This window comes from Ylistrum balloti, unplaced genomic scaffold, assembly GCF_031769215.1.
Source record: "Ylistrum balloti isolate Yb309-2 unplaced genomic scaffold, AGI_CSIRO_Ybal_v1 Utg370156, whole genome shotgun sequence".
Lineage (NCBI taxonomy): Eukaryota > Metazoa > Mollusca > Bivalvia > Pectinida > Pectinidae > Ylistrum > Ylistrum balloti.
Genome location: NW_026782154.1, coordinates 243,340 through 262,836, shown reverse-complemented (window position 1 = coordinate 262,836; position 19,497 = coordinate 243,340). Strand labels below are relative to the sequence as shown.

The following is a 19,497-nucleotide window of genomic DNA, read 5'->3' as shown; positions in this document are numbered from 1 at the left end:
GAAACCAATCTGTCTAGGCTGACAATGTAGCTCCTGCACAATTGAATAACATATGAGAAACCAATCTGTCTAGGCTGACAATTTAGCTCCTGCACAAGAGAATAACTCTCTGTGATCAATGTTGTTATTGTTTGTTAATCTAGTATTCATTACTTTTGTGTTGAAAACTTTGAATTGTTACTGAGATAATGGTGGGAGAAGTTGTACATGTTTAGAATTTCTGGAAGTTCTAATGAAATAGTGAATTGTAACAAAAGGGTGTATGTAGGAGGTTATTAGCTCCATCTGTGAAGTAGTTCAGACCAGATGTTTAGAAAAAGGAAAATGTGAAAATATGTCTAGGAAGAACACAATTTAGGGTAGAATTTTCAGAAGTAACTTGAAACCAAGGTTCCTGGTCAGATACCAAATGAATTTAGGTCTGAGGTTTGAGGTCTCTTTGAAGGACATTGCTCAAACATCTATCTGCTGCAAATGCTTCGGTTTTCAGCATTTTTTGACAAATACAAATTTTAGTATGGTTCTTCAATAAAATCAAGTTATTAATTTTTTTCAACATAGTTTGAACTCGTATTCAGTTATATTTCTGACAAGGAGACATAATAAGGTAATAGGTCAACACCTGGTTATAGGTCCACACCTGGTTATAGGTCCACACCTGGTAATAGGTCCATACCAGGTAATAGGTCCACACCTAGTATTAGGTCCACACCTGGTAATAGGTCAACAACTGGTAATAGGTCCACACCTAGTTATAGGTCCACACCTGGTAATAGGTCCACACCAGGTAATAGGTCCACACCTGGTATTAGGTTCACACCTGGTATTAGGTCCACACCAGGTAATAGGTCCACACCTGGTAATAGGTCAACACCTGGTAATAGGTCCACATCTGGTAATAGGTCCACACCAGGTAATAGGTCCACACCTGGTAATAGGTCCACACCTGGTAATAGGTCCACACCTGGTATTAGGTCCACACCTGGTAATAGGTCCACACCTGGTATTAGGTCCACACCTGGTCCACACCAGGTAATAGGTCCACACCTGGTATAAGGTCCACACCTGGTAATAGGTCCACACCTGGTAATAGGTCAACACCTGGTATTAGGTCAACACCTGGTAATAGGTCCACACCTCAACTCAATGTAGGGTTGGGCTTACTACAGAAGTATGTAATTGCATTATTTAGCTTTTCTGTGAACTGTAATAGACATGAGTGGGCTTATTACCAAGCATGGATATAGAGAGTATAGTGCTGTGATGTTGAACTCTTAGTCTGAACTGGTTATATAGGCTTGTTGTTGATATTACACCTGTCTAGATGTTGAACTCTTAGTCTGAACTGGTTATATAGGCTTGTTGTTCATCTTACACCTGTCTGGATGTTTATTTTTTTTTATCTGTTTTTTTTGTTGTTGTTAGGAATTTTCTTGAATGACAGATTGCAGTACAACACAAGAACAATTACCAATTAGCGTCTTTATTAAGAAAATGATATTTCTCACTTCTGCTGAAGTACAAGTACACTATAACATGAAAAATGCCTCAGTTCCTTTTATTTTTCATTTGCACAAATACATGTGTAGAAGTTGAGTGCTAGAGTGTCCCGCTGTAGACCAAAGGGTCGCTAGTTCGAACCCAAGTGGTGGCAGAGTGTTTTTTCATTACTCTTTCCTATTACACTTGAGTTACAAAGTTCAGTGTAAGTGCTTTTGATACATTCTTATTACACAAAGAAAATTGAGACTTGTATTTAACTGAAGTAGATATTGTCTTTACTGGAGAATTAAAACTTGTAAAGTATTAATCCAGAGCATTGTTACTGTTTTAAAGGACTTCAATAGATATGGAGTTTTATTGACTATTAATGATATTGCTTGAAATTCATACCTTCAAATTAATTGTATGGTTAACATTATAAATGTTACCAACAGAACTATGTCTTCACATACCAACAGAACTATGTTTTCACATACCAACAGAACTATGTCACAGAACTATGTTTTCACATACCAACAGAACTATGTTTTCACATACCAACAGAACTATGTCTTCACATACCAACAGAACTATGTCTTCACATACCAACAGAACTATATCTTCACATACCAACAGAACTATGTCTTCACATACCAACAGAACTATGTCTTCACATATCAACAGAACTATGTCTTAACAGAACTATATCTTCACATACCAACAGAGCTATGTCTTAACAGAACTATGTCTTCACATACCAACAGAACTATGTCTTAACAGAACTATGTCTTCACATACCAACAGAACTATATCTTCACATACCAACAGAACTATGTCTTCACGTACCAACAGAACTATGTCTTCACATACCAACAGAACTATATCTTCACATACCAACAGAACTATGTCTTCACATACCAACAGAACTATGTCTTCACATATCAACAGAACTATGTCTTAACAGAACTATATCTTCACATACCAACAGAACTATGTCTTAACAGAACTATGTCTTCACATACCAACAGAACTATGTCTTAACAGAACTATGTCTTCACATACCAACAGAACTATGTCTTCACATACCAACAGAACTATGTCTTCACATACCAACAGAACTATATCTTCACATACCAACAGAACTATGTCTTCACATACCAACAGAACTATGTCTTCACATACCAACAGAACTATGTCTTCACATACCAACAGAACTATATCTTCACATACCAACAGAACTATGTCTTCAACAGAACTATGTCATACCAACAGAACTATGTCTTCAACAGAACTATGTCTTCACATATCAACAGAACTATGTCTTCAGTCTTCACATACCAACAGAACTATGTCTTCACATACCAAAAGAACTCTGTCTTAACAGAACTATGTCTTCACATATCAACAGAACTATGTCTTAACAGAACTATATCTTCACATACCAACAGAACTATGTCTTAACAGAACTATGTCTTCACATACCAACAGAACTATGTCTTAACAGAACTATGTCTTCACATACCAACAGAACTATGTCTTCACATACCAACAGAACTATGTCTTCACATACCAAGAGAACTATATCTTCACATACCAACAGAACTATATCTTCACATACCAACAGAACTATGTCTTCACATATCAACAGAACTATGTCTTAAGAGAACTATGTCTTCACATACCAAAAGAACTCTGTCTTAACAGAACTATGTCTTCACGTACCAACAGAACTATGTCTTCACATACCAACAGAACTATGTCTTCACATACCAACAGAACTATGTCTTCACATACCAAGAGAACTATGTCTTCACGTACCAACAGAACTATGTCTTCACATACCAACAGAACTATGTCTTCACGTACCAACAGAACTATGTCTTCACGTACCAACAGAACTATGTCTTCACATACCAACAGAACTATGTCTTCACATATCAACAAAACTATGTCTTCACATACCAACAGAACTATGTCTTAAGAGAACTATGTCTTCACATACCAAAAGAACTCTGTCTTAACAGAACTATGTCTTCACATATCAACAAAACTATGTCTTCACTCCTGTTTCATTTTAACTGGTTTTATCAATCAAGCAGTTGTAGCTGCTATTTATTTTACCTAACATTCAGTGCAATGTTTCACTAAAGGACAAATTCCATTAGTTGATTGTATAGCTTTGTTGTTTCCATGGTAACTGATGTCACGCTGTTGACCTTCACCCTGTACTTGTTGTGTGCTGTTTGTGATTGTTTTACCTGTTATTATTAACATTATTATTCATGTTAAATTTTTATCAAAGTTTGGTATAAAACTCCGCTGTGCTAATTTTTTACCGCAAGATCTTTCAGGCTCACGTACTGAAACTTATTACTGTATGTTATTAAAATGTATTGAGATTTTAACATTTGAAGTTAAAAAAGCACGACAACTATCTGAATTTCTAGAAAAATGCATGTGCCTTCCCTGATAATGACATTATTTGGCAGGTTTAACACTATATAAAGCTGTACGAAGAACTACAGTATATACCTGTTCTTATCTGGCCTTGATTCCTGGATCCTGTTAGAGATTTTGTCCGCTGGTGGTATATGGCAATGTCACAATTCTTTGATATCAATAAGTAGAGGGAAAAAGCAGGCGATTGTCACCAGTGCAAATTTTCTGTTTTAGTGAGAAATATATTTGAAGTTATTCTTGTGTAAAGTTATTATCTGTACCTTTTTTTATATAGGAGCACCTGATAGATTTATTCTTCCTTTAGATGTAACAGTGACCTCACTGGCTCAGTTATAGGTGAAACATTGACATCACTGGCTCAGTTATAGGTGAAACCTCACTGGCTCAGTTATAGGTGAAACCTCACTGGCTCAGTTATAGGTGAAACATTGACCTCACTGGCTCAGTTATAGGTGAAACATTGACCTCACTGGCTCAGTTATAGGTGAAACATTGACCTCACTGGCTCAGTTATAGGTGAAACATTGACCTCACTGGCTCAGTTATAGGTGAAACATTGACCTCACTGGCTCAGTTTTAGGTGAAACCTCACTGGCTCAGTTACTTTTGTGTACGAGTTGTTTTTATCTCCAGCCAGAGACATGTACGCGGAGTTTCAGTGACAACTGGTGATATTTGATTGTATTTGTTTAGTTGTTGTTACAAAGTTCAGAGATTTATTGCTCTACGTCTATATTAAATAGATCTGAATATAAATATATGTATGTCCTATCTGATATTCTAATCATATTTCTGGAACCTTGGGATCAGTCGCTATTATTCATGATTGAAATGTGTACATGGAGATCATTTAGGGAGATAAACTACACTCATTAAATATTTTTATTAAAGGAAGATAACCGACCAATGATAATTATTTTTGATTTTCTGTAGTAATTTCTGATATTCATCAATTCTAATTCAAAGTCTGGAAAGAGAGTACCTGTAGAATTTTTTTTCATTTCAGGAAATTTAATTGCAAACGATAAATTTTTAGTAATTAATTGTTTCATTCACTAAACTTAGAAATTACCAGTAGAATTGTTTATGGAATTAACTTGTAGATTTATCTATGGTTTTAAAGAATTTACCTGTAGATTTATCTATGGTTTTAAAGAATTTACCTGTAGATTTATTTATGGTTTTAAAGAATTTACCTGTAGACTTGTTAAAGATCTTATCGGTTATGGTACCTGTTTTTGATGGTAGACATCTTGTGTAGACTTGTCCAGCTAGTCACGAGTTGTAGGCTTGACCCTATCATTACCTATGGAATGCTTCCTTTGTTACATTCATTTGTATCACATCTCGCAATAAATGTTGATTTCACATGAAAGTCTGTCTGTGTTGTATGTATTCTGACAACATGGCCCTATAACTTGATATATAGTCTGTGTTGTATGTATTCTGACAACATGGCCCTATAACTTGACGTATAGTCTGTGTTGTATGTATTCTGACAACATGGCCCTATAACTTGACGTATAGTCTGTGTTGTATGTATTCTGACAACATGGCCCTATAACTTGACGTATAGTTTGTGTTGTATGTATTCCGACAACATATCCCTATAACTTGACGTATAGTCTGTGTTGTGTGTATTCCGACAACATGGCCCTATAACTTGACGTATAGTTTGTGTTGTATGTATTCTGACAACATGGCACTATAACTTGACGTATAGTCTGTGTTGTGTGTATTCCGACAACATGGCCCTATAACTTGATGTATAGTCTGTGTTGTATGTATTCTGACAATGTATAGTCTGTGTTGTATGTATTCCGACAACATGGCCCTATAACTTGACGTATAGTTTGTGTTGTATGTATTCTGACAACGTATAGTCTGTGTTGTGTGTATTCCGACAACATGGCCCTATAACTTGACGTATAGTTTGTGTTGTATGTATTCCGACAACATGGCCCTATAACTTGACGTATAGTCTGTGTTGTGTGTATTCCGACAACATGGCCCTATAACTTGATGTATAGTCTGTGTTGCATGTATTCCGAAAACATGGTCCTATAACTTGACGTATAGTCTGTGTTGTATGTATTCCGACAACATGGCCCAATAACTTGACGTATAGTCTGTGTTGTGTGTATTCATGGCCCTATAACTTGACATATAGTCTGTGTTGTGTGTATTCTGACAACATGGCCCTATAACTTGACGTATAGTCTGTGTTGTATGTATTCTGACAACATGGCCCTATAACTTGACGTATAGTCTGTGTTGTGTGTATTCATGGCCCTATAACTTGACGTATAATCTGTGTTGTATGTATTCTGACAACGTATAGTCTGTGTTGTATGTATTCTGACAACATGGCCCTATAACTTGACGTATAATCTGTGTTGTGTGTATTCATGGCCCTATAACTTGACGTATAGTCTGTGTTGTATGTATTCTGACAACATGGCCCTATAACTTGACGTATAGTCTGTGTTGTATGTATTCTGACAACATGGCCCTATAACTTGACGTATAGTCTGTGTTGTGTGTATTCTGACAACATGGCCCTATAACTTGACGTATAATCTGTGTTGTATGTATTCTGACAACGTATAGTCTGTGTTGTATGTATTCTGACAACATGGCCCTATAACTTGACGTATAGTCTGTGTTGTGTGTATTCTGACAACATGGCCCTATAACTTGACGTATAGTCTGTGTTGTGTGTATTCTGACAACATGGCCCTATAACTTGATGTATAGTCTGTGTTGCATGTATTCCGAAAACATGGTCCTATAACTTGACGTATAGTCTGTGTTGTATGTATTCCGACAACATGGCTCAATAACTTGACGTATAGTCTGTGTTGTATGTATTCTGACAACATGGCCCTATAACTTGACGTATAGTCTGTGTTGTATGTATTCTGATAATATAGCCCTGAAACTGTTCAGACATAAGATGTCTGTAAATGAAAAATTAATTTGCAGATTTCAAATTCCTGTGAAACTTTCTACACAATTATTACAGATGGTGGAATTCGTCTATCTCCTTATGATAGTTCAAATATTTGTGGTTTTATCAAAAGCTCAATATAAAAGGTGAATTTTTAATCAGAATATTGATTTTCTAATTCCATTTTGATGTTTTTTTTCACTTTTTTTTTTATCCTTAAAAAGATATGTTGATGTACGTCTATCATGTAAAGAGTGAATTTACACTGGTATTTATAAGCATTTTGTTTATATAAACATTTAACCGTAACTCTTGTTTTTCCATAATTTGGAAATAATATGTACACTTGGGTAAGGGTTGTGTTTGTTAACTAGAGACCTACCCTGGTTGGACCTGGCGCTGATATATCTATGTACGGGCATTTTTTGTTGCCCTTGGTGCACCACTCGCCTCCCTCTGAGATACAACACTGTACAATAGAGGGCTTAGATAATGTAGGTTAGGGTTCCTGTGGTATTTAATCTTCAAATTCAAAAATACCTTTTTAATAACTAACAACAATTACGATGCCTATGATTGCTATCAAATCCTAACTAAATCATTTTTCTGATTAACTTTCAAACCATAATATCAATCATTTTACAAAATCACAATAAAATGTGCAATCCTATCCCAGAGTTATATGCTAGATACTACATCATGAGTGCAGCGTGTAGCATGTTGTGAAGATGATGTATATACAATGTGGGCACAATTTTTGGTGCATAGCACAAAAAGAAAACTGTATACCTCATTACAATTATCACAACAACTTTTACAGGATTACAAATACACATAACAAACAGGATTACAAATACACATAACAAACAGGATTACAAATACACATAGCAAACAGGATTACAAATACACATAACAAACAGGATTACAAATACACATAGCAAACAGGATTACAAATACACATAACAAACAGGATTACAAATACACATAGCAAACAGGATTACAAATACACATAACAAACAGGATTACAAATACACATAACAAACAGGATTACAAATACACATAGCAAACAGGATTACAAATACACATAACAAACAGGATTACAAATACACATAACAAACAGGATTACAAATACACATAGCAAACAGGATTACAAATACACATAACAAACAGGATTACAAATACACATAACAAACAGGATTACAAATACACATAGCAAACAGGATTACAAATACACATAACAAACAGGATTACAAATACACATAGCAAACAGTAAGAGACAAGAACCCTGGTAAATGCCTTGACTAATATTTATTTCTAATACAATTCTACTGATCACAATGTGTACAAATAAATCATTCTCCCGGACACCCGCTACATCAATTTCATCAACACAATACATCAAATTCTAGCAACAATGAGTAATAAAAGACAATTCCTTTATAAATGCACCAATTGTCTTCAGCACAAATTTTCTGAATGTGAAAAATGAATTATTTTTCTATATGGACAAAATGCCATCATTTTGTATTTGGCTAATTATGATAAATCATATTCCACTGATATACTGTTTGATAACCCTAAATAATGATTTTGTTTCATTGTTCACAACAAAGGGTGGCACAAAGAATGGATAATTGTTAACACTACAGTGAAGGTATGTGACTAGATTGCTGACGATAAATGGAGACAACAAATGAGTCCATTTCTGATACCTTGCACTAGCAGTGTATCACTGACCTACATTTCTTTAGTTTACCAATAATCAATCATGAAAGGACAACATCATTAAATGGGAGATCGAATCATACAAACATAGTTTACCAAGTTTAGAGAAACAAGAAAATATTGTAATACATGTTACAAAGAGTATTCTCTGGTGTTTTGGAAACTCTCACTCAAATTATGACCGAAGCTTTTAATTTTTCACTAGCCTACATTTTAAGAACCATACAAGTGTCTCATCAATTGAACACAGTAAAATGGTTTTTTTTTTTAAATTCTTGATTACATTGATAAATGACTACCATTTCATTTCAATCTTTAAATTTTTACTGTGTATCTCTGCTTCTGAAAGCTCTGGATGATTTTTTACATCAAAGAAATTTGAACAAGTACACAGGAATGTAAGTGGTATATCCACACATAATGTCGTGCTTGGGTGGGTAGCTGAATTACTTATAATCGTAATTGATCAAATTATCCCTTCTCTACATTAACAACATAGGATTTCATTGTATGGTATATAGTTGACTAAGTAAACATTTATTACACCTCGTATATCATACCCTAAAAATCATAAAAATGTACAACATCATACATGAGATTACTGATAAATGGAATCATACATACAAATATTGAACCAACCTTTCAAACCTGTTTTTTATAAATAATCATAGTTTTGGAAAAGAAGAAGAAACATATCTTCAGGTTTTTGTTTTGTTCTGTTGACATTCAAAGCAATATTAACCTTTTACAAGAATCAGAATAGTTAAGTACATGATTATTCCAATTTATACATCATCAAATGTTACATGGAATCTGTGAAGATAATTTGTTCAGTATCCTAGATGATCATCAGAGTCTAGATGTTGTAGAACTTCATCGCAGATCTTCAGCAGAAAACATACCCTGCAAAGAAAATAAAAAAAAAATCACTTTATTTTCAATAGGAAACTATAGTAGCTTCACATTCCAGGAGTCATTGATCAATTTTATTATACCTGGCCCTTCAAAATATATAATATTCATAATCATATATATATATCACATATCATAGTATGTTTTAGCTACTGTTTAGCATTCTTGGTCCCAACTTAAATAATGTGAGATTAAACTAACAAATGGTACTTGTAATCTACCAGAGCTCATCACAAGTGATTCATGCTGTTTCACCAGTCTACATTAGATATTTCTGATATTTGACCAGTTTCACTTGATCTAACCACTAGAACTGTCTTTGAGGGCCAACTCATACCCCCATTGCCCACATAGTGCCCAACAGAAGAAGGGAAGTTAGGATTTGGGGAAGGGAAGTTGGGGTTTGGAGGTTTCGGGGGAGGGGTGGTATAATTAATGGCACTAACCTTTGCTCTTCTGAGAATAAAGTCTTTACTGGCATGGTACATTAAATCTTTACTGTGGATTTTTAAGACAGTTTCTCCTTTACTAATAATTTATAGCACTAACCTTTGCTCGTCTGAGAATAGAATCTTTACTGGCATCGTAGGGTGCATCTTTACTGGGAATTTCTAGGACAGCTGGCATGGGTTCATTGTGTGTATCGATTACATAACGGATTTCCTCAGCTATCTGAAATTTTACCCTCATTCACATTATTATCTATCATAGTAAACCATGATAACAACATCATGTATTTTTCAGTTAAATCTGGTCTGAAGGACCAGCTGAGTTAATGTAGTATTGCTTGTGTAGTCTGACCTGTTTCAAGCAGGTGCTGAAACCTTATAAACTTAAATTACCTTCCATCAAGACAAAAGATAAAAATTTGGTATACTAACCGACTGGTTTATCAGTATAATAGCTATATCATCCCTCTTCAGAAAACCTCGGAAGGATTCTTCAATATCATGTCTGCTCGTGTCTGGACGAAAAATAAGTAATATCCCATATACATGATGGTTGTAATAATAAACAACTAAAATTTATAAAAAAATCTTTAAAAAAAAAGAGTATTTTTGATATCCTCTGGAATTCAAAGTACAATATTTGTAAAGACATCCATCATGATTTCAATGCTTACTTTCAGAGTAATGAAATAACTAAATAACTTTGAAATCAAAGATGAACATTTCAATTAATTTAAGAACAAGAAGTTTGCAGGATGTCATTAGAATTTAATAAGAAAAGACCTAAGGGCCTTAACAGTCATCAAACTATAACAATGTAAATGATAATAATAACAGACTTTATTTAAGGTTGATGACACTTGGAGTTTACAATACTCTTCTTACAAGTGGTCGACATCAGAAATGTACAATATTTACAATCAGTAAAATTGAAACATCACAGATCAATATAAACTGTAGAATACATTTAAGAAAATGTTTAAATAAGTTATGATAAAAGATGTGTTATGAATGTGTATAAAACATGTGACACACACAGTAGGGATTAAGCGCAATATAAGATACAATAATGAGATACAGTTACGATGTTCAGAACTTTTTAAAACTTCAAGACAGGGGAATTTTTTACAATTAAAAGTTTGATATATTTTTTGCATTCAAATTTTAAACTTTTCAGGTTTTGGCACTGCCTTACATTGTCTGGTAGATCATTCCAAAGTGTTGCTCCATTAATTGGACATAGTTTGTTAATAACTTTGTACAGCAAGAAGAGAAAAGGTCAATCACATAAACAAAATTCATCTCTTCATCCCAGCATGCCACATACCAAGTTTCAGCACTCTGGACCTTTTGGTTATTAAGAAGAAGTTGTTTAAATATTTCAACACATTTGAACCCTGTGACCTTGAATGTATGTCAAGGTCATTCATTTTAATAAACTTGGTAGCCATTCAACCCATCATATTACAGACCCAATATCAGCACCCTGGGCCTTTTTGTTATTTAGAAGTCATTTGAATGGAAAGTTTATGCACAGTTGATGGAACATATTCTGACCCTGCAAGTCAGATGACTTAATTAAATATCACAGATATTTATCTTTTTGGTACATAGAAACAAAACTTCAAGAAAGTTATCTCCCTTGTTGGTCCAGAATTCCCTCTTACTTTTATCCACAACAAGGAAATTTGGCTCTCTTTTCTTGTTCAGCTCACCAACACCACCAAGGAGGAACCCTGTACATGTATCCTGTTAATGCCAAAAATACAACTTCATTAAAAACTTAAACATGTTTTGTTTTCATTGTGAAGCTCTACAAAGATAATTGTAATGAGTATATGTCCAATTTAAGACACTCATTCTTTTCCTGACATTTTTTGTCTAGATAAAGTTTGTAAGACTTTCAACAGACATGACATATTGAATTTTTCCTCTCATTACAGAAGTTAGGAAAATTCACCTGAGAACATAAAGCAATTTCCATTTAAAAACAGCAATCAGAATGAGGTTTTTGATCCACTTCAATCATCTTATGCAGTTATCATGGTATTCAAATTCTCAATCATGATTCCATGAGATATATTTTATCACTGTTGTTGTGATACTGACCGATATTAAAATATATAGTGTCATATTTTACAGAAGCTGTCAAGTAACGAAGACAAAAGTCCATTTGGCATATTTGTTAGCATTGTTTTCAAGAATGCAGATACTGTTTTACTCATTGTGATATTAACTAACATAAAAATTTAGCAATGTTTATTCCAATAACTTTGCATAAACATGGCCTTAATTTGAACAGAGTAAGCACACCTTCCATGATGTTTATTATTCTGTCAGTTTGTATATCAGAGAGGAGAAATTCAGATTCAAACCTGTTTCTGGATGATGTATATTGAAAGACTTTTGTTGGGTTGTTTAAGTTCCAGATACAGGTGCCTGTGCTGTATTACAGCATATATGGAGGAAATTTTCCAAATAGATGAAATAAAATGATATCAGTTCTCTTCTGACTTTGACTAGGGGCTCAGAATCAGCAGGGGGAAAATCTGGTATTAACGAGAGCACATTGAAATTTCAGTACTTCAGCAGTAGAACATGACCCTCTCAAATCCAAGGCCCATATACCTGTAGACCGAACATTTCTGTCCCTAAATTAATCATTTAATGTCAATAATCTTATTATCATGATATTTACATTTCCCTTAGCTCATTTTAGAGACAGAACAGACCGTGTTCATAAAAGTGGTAGAAAAAGTGAATGACCTATTGACCAAATATTGACCATGGACTGAGAGTATCGTGCTCTACTTCTGTAGTACCTAGGACCTCTGGTTTACCGGACTAGTAAAGCTCAGCCGGTTCAACCCATATGTTATCGATATTGACAACACAAGAATGTGTGATCTTGAACAAATTCTGATGACTGGCAAGCATATGTCCCTCGCCTTCATTAATATAGCATTATATTAATGTAGCAAAGTGGACTTTATGTACGTATGCATGGTATGAGTTAGTTGTGATACATTACCTCATCACCAATAACAGCTATTAACTTTCCCTTCACGGCGCTGTGAGTCCCCATTTTGACAACTTCCAAATCATGTGATAATGAAGTAATTTCCAAAACAAGAACCAAATACAGAGAATGCTTTATCCGGATTTATTTCCAAAGTATTGTCTCAACCTGGTCATAAAACACGGAAATCTTAATAAATTTTTTATTAGAGGAATTAATCACACAAACATGAAGAGTAATAAAATGTAATTTCATAATTTCTAAATTAATTTTAAAATATCAACATCGATGTCGGATATTTTATCCAGAAAAACTTTAATTATACACATGATACGTGTTTTCGGAACTCCTCTTATTTTATAATAATCGCAGATGTTAGCGAAGGTCAGGGAGGGCCGTACGTGGTTTGTGACAGCTCAGGTGTTCCAGATAGCGGAAGATATTATGACGATATGGTCATGATATGTGAGCGGTATGGCGTTATCGTATTCAGCGACGTGTAACACATTTCTACTAAGCTTACCTTTACCTAGATGATGTAATTTTAGTTTTTGACTTAACGAGAATTCCAAACATTCCTGCACAATTTAGAACGACTAAGACTTGGCTGTACCGAGATAAGAAAATATCGAAAAGAAATTTTAACGATTGGAAACTGAAGCTGCTTGAATCTCACCAACCTAAGACTCTTAATACCACAGCCTGTGAGATTTCGTTGGACACCAATGTATGAAGAGAAAAAAACCAATCAAAAACAAACAAACAAGGAAACGCATATTCTTGCCGATTCCGCGAGTACCTAGTCTAGTCCGAGTTCTGACTTTCTCATCTAATTTATTTTGGTCGCGACCAAGAGCAGAATTAAATCGCGGAGAGATAGTCAGAACCCTTTGAACTAGCGAGTATCCAGACAGAAATCGAAACAGCTGGTAATCCACGGCTTTACCAAAGCCAAAGTAGCATGCTTCGACAGTTGAGTGACGGAGACTTCTTAAACAATATGCACACTTGGCAACATAATCGATCACATTTATGTCTGGCTTTGTGTATTATTAGTGTATAATCTCTGTAATGTCTATAGACCAGATGGTATTCCCTTATATATTGGATTTTGAATTTCTAAATATTACAGATTATCACCAGTGTTGTTTTAATCAATACATGTAGTAGACTTAAGGTGTTAAGGTAGGATGTCCCACTGATTTTCTAATATAAGGACTCTGATTTAATTTTTTTCTACAAATTTTTACATTATAAACGGTATATTGACACAAAACGGTGTATAGATAGTAGGACTTTGACTTGAGGTGTAGTATTTTTTTGTATATTTTAGTTGATGCCATTTAATTTTGTTTTTCATCTCCAATTATCAAATGAGAAAAAAAATTAATGAAATTCAACACAAACTTTTCATAATCATTATGATAAAGTGTTATAGCTAAAATCTCTCATAACTAAGTAAAGAAAATAAAACTGTTCCTTTTAAATACATTCAACCTTTTAACATGACTCTTGCAGCATTTAAGTAGAATAAAAATTGTAGGGTAAAGGACTGAAGTAGGAAACATAGAGCTGCAAGACACAACACCACATTGTGAATGTTCTTCAAATTGTACTTTTATTCAATTTTCTCTTTCACATTCATTTAAAATATGGTTTCTTCTTTCAGATGATGACAAGATTTGTTGAAGCCATCTAGTGTGTTTAAACATCTGAAACAAAACATCAGATTTGGCTGTATAAAATGACCCTGATTGAAGGTGTTGGGGATGAAGTGACACTTCTGTTTGGTCTAGGAGTGATTGTCTTCATCATTATATTGGCATGGATTTCAACTAACATCCAAGAAATTCCTTTCTTCAGTGTTATCATTGTAGAATTGACACAACGCAGACGTCAACGTGCAAATGTTGGGGCAGGTAATGAAGCTTTCACTTCCCTGGTAAATAATGCTCCACCAGATTCGACAAACACACCATCCTCCTCTGAGGATTCTGATCACACAGATGAACTGCAGTCAGGAGAAAATTCATCAAGAGATGTGCCATCTTCAAGTGATATATCGGGGCAAAACTCTAATATAACAGAAGATGCTGAAGTAGAAACCACTGTGCGCTTCGTTAATGTTTTAGATAATGGTGGTAGTGCAGCCCCAGAGGCAGTTTTGCATGATATCCAAGGTGGACGTAGTAGAGAAGTTCAAGATGAAATTGAAAATGTTATTGACACACAGACTCCACAAAATGTTGAAGGTCTGGAAAGAAATGTTGATACAAGTCCTAGTCAAATAATTCCCGATAATCAAGAGGATAATTTAACTGAAACTGAGTTACGAAGGAGAAGAGTTGCTTTCTTTGACCACAAGAGAAACAACAATGGACATGATGTATCTGAAATAAGGGGAGATAATTCCAGTCATACTCCTGCGTCAGGTGGAGACCCATTTGTGCCCAACTCCTCCAGTGATCATGTGTCTACTGTTTGTGATAAAACTAGTGTTACTAGCTGTGATAACGAACCTACCTTATCCCAAGACCCATCTCCTCCTGTAGCTCAGACTGATAACCAACCACAGGAAAGTTTACTTAACCAATCAGAAGAGCCATATCAACCCGATGCGAGGCTGGGAGAGGAAGTTAGTGAGGGAGATGGGAGAATAAGGATACGACTAAAATACCTGAATGACACACAGAGGAATGTTGTAGCTTCACCAACAGATACTGTTGGGCAATTTCGAAGGTAAATTTGAGACTTTAGTCACTTAAAATAGGAAGTGCAGGCACCTTTTACAATAAAATTCCATCAGGAAAAGCCAGTAAAACATTTGGAAGATTATTTCAACAGTTAATTGTAATATTATTAAAAGTAATTAACTACCATTTTTTCTAGGGGAAATGGCCTGCTTTACTGGGCTGTGTCATTGATAGTTTTTTTTTAGTAAATGGTGTGTATTTATTTTATTGCAGTTAAACAATATTTAAATTAAATTTGCCGTAAAATAACACAGGCCTTCTTATTATTGTGTTATTTTCTGTCGTCAACATTTCATTGTATATATATATATTTGTATTTCAGAGTGAATTTTGCAACAGAACTGGAGGATAACAAAGTCGTCCGTTTCATTTTCAACGGACGAGACTTACGCAGTGACACGATGACTTTGGACTCCTACAACGTGGTTGACAATAGTGTTCTCCATTGCTTGATTACACAAATGAACCGTGATACCTCTCCTCCACGTATCGACACCGAGGGAGGGTTCGACATGGGCACGATAATGTTACCATTATTTGGTGTGATCCTGTGTATCATGTGGTATCTACGATTTGAATACAGACCATTTTTTTCTGCTACATCTACGATATCCTTGTTTGGAATTACCTCCCTTTATGTAGCTGCTGTTTTAGCATCTTGGGAAAGTCATCGTCGTGGAAATGTACATGATCACATAGACTAATGTGTAACAACAGAATATTGTAACCTCCTGACTCAACATTGGTCAAATAAGCTGCCATATGTTTAAGGTTTGAATGAAACTTTTTGCAGTCATGAACTCTGTTTCATATGCATAAGAATTCTACTAATGAGAGATTTTACTTATTGTGAAACCATATTTTATGTCCTGAAGTGTGTTTTACCACAAAACAAAGACAAATAAGAAAAAAGAGGAAAATATGAATGCAAAAATTATGTGTAAGGACTTGTGTGCAGATGTTATGATGGAGAAGATGATTGATAATGGGTTTGTAGTAATCAGAATCACATCCCAAGTTTTGTTCAGGCACTGACTGTAGTTCAGATTTAAAACAAATTTTTGGATGAGGAAACATTTTACATTTTATCAATTTGTAAGAAAAGGTCTTCTCTTGTAAAACCATTATATATAATTATACCTTCTTTGGAATAGTTCATCTTTGACCCAGATTTTAAAAGATTTTTGAATGAGGTAACATTTTACATAACATAATTTTTTTTTTAACAAAAAAAAGGATCTCCTCCTATCAACCATTATATATAATCATACCCTCTTTGGATTCATTTGACCTTGGAGTTAAGTTTCAGTGAAATGTCTTCAACTCATTAAAACTTTCAGTCCAGTTAAGACTTTTTGTTGAAAATTTTCCACTTGATATTTATCTTATAATTGATGCAGAGGTGAAGGTCACAGTGACCTATTTTTTCAGATGAGTAAAGTATACATGTACGTACCCTAAACATACAGAAAAAATGACATGATTTACAGTCTGAGATATATTTCTACTTTTGACTTACAAGTCAACGAGACCTTTTTGGTATAGGTAGATGGCTGTTAGATACGTTTTGATTTATAAATTTTATTCCAGATATTCAGCCTTAAAACTTTAAAGGAAATGTCACAATAACCAAATTACTTATCAGACTAACATTGCATATTAGAGCAGCTATACGCTAGTACCGGAATTTTACAATTTTACTGCCTAGCTAGGATGTTATCAGAGACGCATGTACATCGCATGTGCCAGGGATAAAACATCTATGATGTTATAGTGTGATTTTAGCATTAATCAGATATATACGAGATTATTATTGTTTCTCTTGTTTGATCTGTTTTACTTCTATTTTATTATTCATTATATTTTATTTCACAAGTTCTCCTTAGTGTAATATACTAGTCCCTCTACACTCCAAAGCAGGCATAGAAAGGCAGAGATTCCTAGAAATTAATCTGTAGTTATGATTTACAATAATTGATTTACTTGTGCATGAATCCTTCCTCTTGCACAGGGTACAGTAATATTAGATATTGTATTTGACCTAATAAGTACACCTGCTCCGCTCCTATAAGTACACCACCTGCTCCTATAAGAACACCTGCTCCTATAAGTACACCACCTGCTCCTATAAGTACACCTGCACCTATAAGTACACCTGCACCTATAAGTACACCTGCTCCTCTAAGTGTACCCCACCTTTATTCCAAGGATAGGTGTGCTATCTTCATTTTATTAATGGCTATATTAAGAAATGATAATGAGAGTAAAAAGGCTTTTATTTCTCTGACCAGATTTCAAATTTCCAAAACTTTCCCCTGTACATGGTACATTAAGCATATCCCTTTAATATTCTTGTAAGCATTTAGTGCACTTATTAGATCAAACACCACAGGTTTGTTATAATTACATTCTGATATCTTGCATGCATGTATACCCTATACTGTTTGAAATGGATATTTGATAAATAGTGGCCCAGTCTTCATCCCAAGCAGGAAGTGTTTTATTTGCTGAGAACATTGTTATTTGGGGTGTGGGCATTTTACACATCGGATGTTTTCATTAATAGCAATCATCACAATCATTTGAAGTAGAAATGTTGATACATGTAAATTATTCATAATTTTTTGAAGAATGAAAAAAAATATATCATTGAGAATGATTTTGCTTGTGATTGATTTTTTATGCCAGTAGATAAGCAGTTTACATAGTTGTCAAGATTATATCATGAAATCACTGAAGTCAGTTGAAAATCATTCTACTTGCTGGATCAGAATAAGATATTAGATTTAAATCTGCTCTATGTGTTCCTGGTTAGAATACCTTGTCTTGGATTCTTGTTTGTGACTTAACACTTTGGATCTTGGTTCATGACTAAAATACTGTGGATATTTGTTGGTGAATAAATACTTTGGATCTTGGTTCATGACTAAAATACTGTGGATATTTGTTGGTGAATAAATACTCTGGATCTTGGTTCATGACTAAAATACTGTGGATATTTGTTGGTGACTAAATACTTTGGCTATCCAATCATGATTTGTACAAACTAGTAACAGCAAACTTGTATGTAATTATGTTTATCAAATAAATACAATATTTGATCAACTTTTGGTTTGATATGTTTATATTTTCTATTAGGTATCTTTGTTTTTGTACTGGTAATGAGAACTGTTAAAGAGTCTGCAAACCAAATAATGAGGGCATGTTTTTAATCTGAGAATAACGGACAAAGATAAAGATTAAGCAGTATAGATTATGGTCAAGGTCAAGGTCATACAGTGACCAAGTCCCTTATGGTGATAGCAAACTTCAGCTAACTAAGATTAATATGGCCACTTGTTTTTCAGATCAGTCTCAAAATTAACGGAGCATCACTGTACTATGAACCTACATGTGAAATTTGAAAATAATTCCATTCAGTACTTTTAACAGAAATATAAATATTTCATTGTCAAAATTCACGATGACCACCGGTCAGTAATATCTAGTACATCTGGGGATAAATCTCCAACTCTGTGACCTAACTTAATCTGTTGATGAGTACAGAAGATATCCTTCATGCAAGTGGTCAAGTAAGACCAACCACCCCCATGTTTAATTTGATAGCATGATATGGTATGAATGTAAACTTTGAGCTAAAAATAAAGAAAAGTCACGGTCAAACAATATCAGGTCAGGGTCAGAACTGGTGAGGCATCAATTGTCTTGGATTGCATGTTAACAAGACATACACAAAACCACACATTA

The 19,497-nt window shown here is 34.4% G+C and overlaps 2 protein-coding genes across 2 annotated transcripts; one reads left to right on the top strand and one right to left on the bottom strand.

Annotated features, from left to right (window-relative positions):
• Window positions 1-8,185: 8,185 nt before the first annotated feature.
• LOC132550900 (V-type proton ATPase subunit F-like) lies at window positions 8,186-13,065 on the bottom strand. Its single transcript, XM_060214998.1, has 5 exons — window positions 13,010-13,065; window positions 11,646-11,727; window positions 10,411-10,493; window positions 10,079-10,201; window positions 8,186-9,520 (listed from the first exon to the last, which is right to left on the bottom strand). Exons 1-5 carry the CDS (start codon window positions 13,061-13,063, stop codon window positions 9,491-9,493), a joined length of 372 nt encoding a protein of 123 aa, XP_060070981.1. The 5' UTR covers window positions 13,064-13,065; the 3' UTR covers window positions 8,186-9,490.
• Window positions 13,066-13,381: 316 nt separating this feature from the next.
• Window positions 13,382-18,855, top strand: LOC132550899 (transmembrane and ubiquitin-like domain-containing protein 1). The gene is made up of 3 exons (XM_060214997.1): window positions 13,382-13,469; window positions 14,667-15,736; window positions 16,073-18,855. Exons 2-3 carry the CDS (start codon window positions 14,742-14,744, stop codon window positions 16,452-16,454), a joined length of 1,377 nt encoding a protein of 458 aa, XP_060070980.1. The 5' UTR covers window positions 13,382-13,469; window positions 14,667-14,741; the 3' UTR covers window positions 16,455-18,855.
• The last annotated feature ends 642 nt before the right edge of the window (window positions 18,856-19,497 follow it).

Bases quoted from the DNA above. Each gene is read 5' to 3' on its own strand.
- LOC132550899 (XM_060214997.1), top strand. From the start codon at position 14,742: ATGACCCTGATTGAAGGTGTTGGGGATGAAGTGACACTTCTGTTTGGT. The intron at 15,737-16,072 runs GTAAATTTGAGA...TTTGTATTTCAG, and splicing joins ACTGTTGGGCAATTTCGAAG to AGTGAATTTTGCAACAGAAC.
- LOC132550900 (XM_060214998.1), bottom strand. From the start codon at position 13,063: ATGGGGACTCACAGCGCCGTGAAGGGAAAGTTAATAGCTGTTATTGGT. The intron at 11,728-13,009 runs GTAATGTATCAC...TGGCATTAACAG, and splicing joins TAGCTGTTATTGGTGATGAG to GATACATGTACAGGGTTCCT. The intron at 9,521-10,078 runs GTTAGTGCTATA...TTTTCTTTGCAG, and splicing joins CTATTCTCAGACGAGCAAAG to GGTATGTTTTCTGCTGAAGA.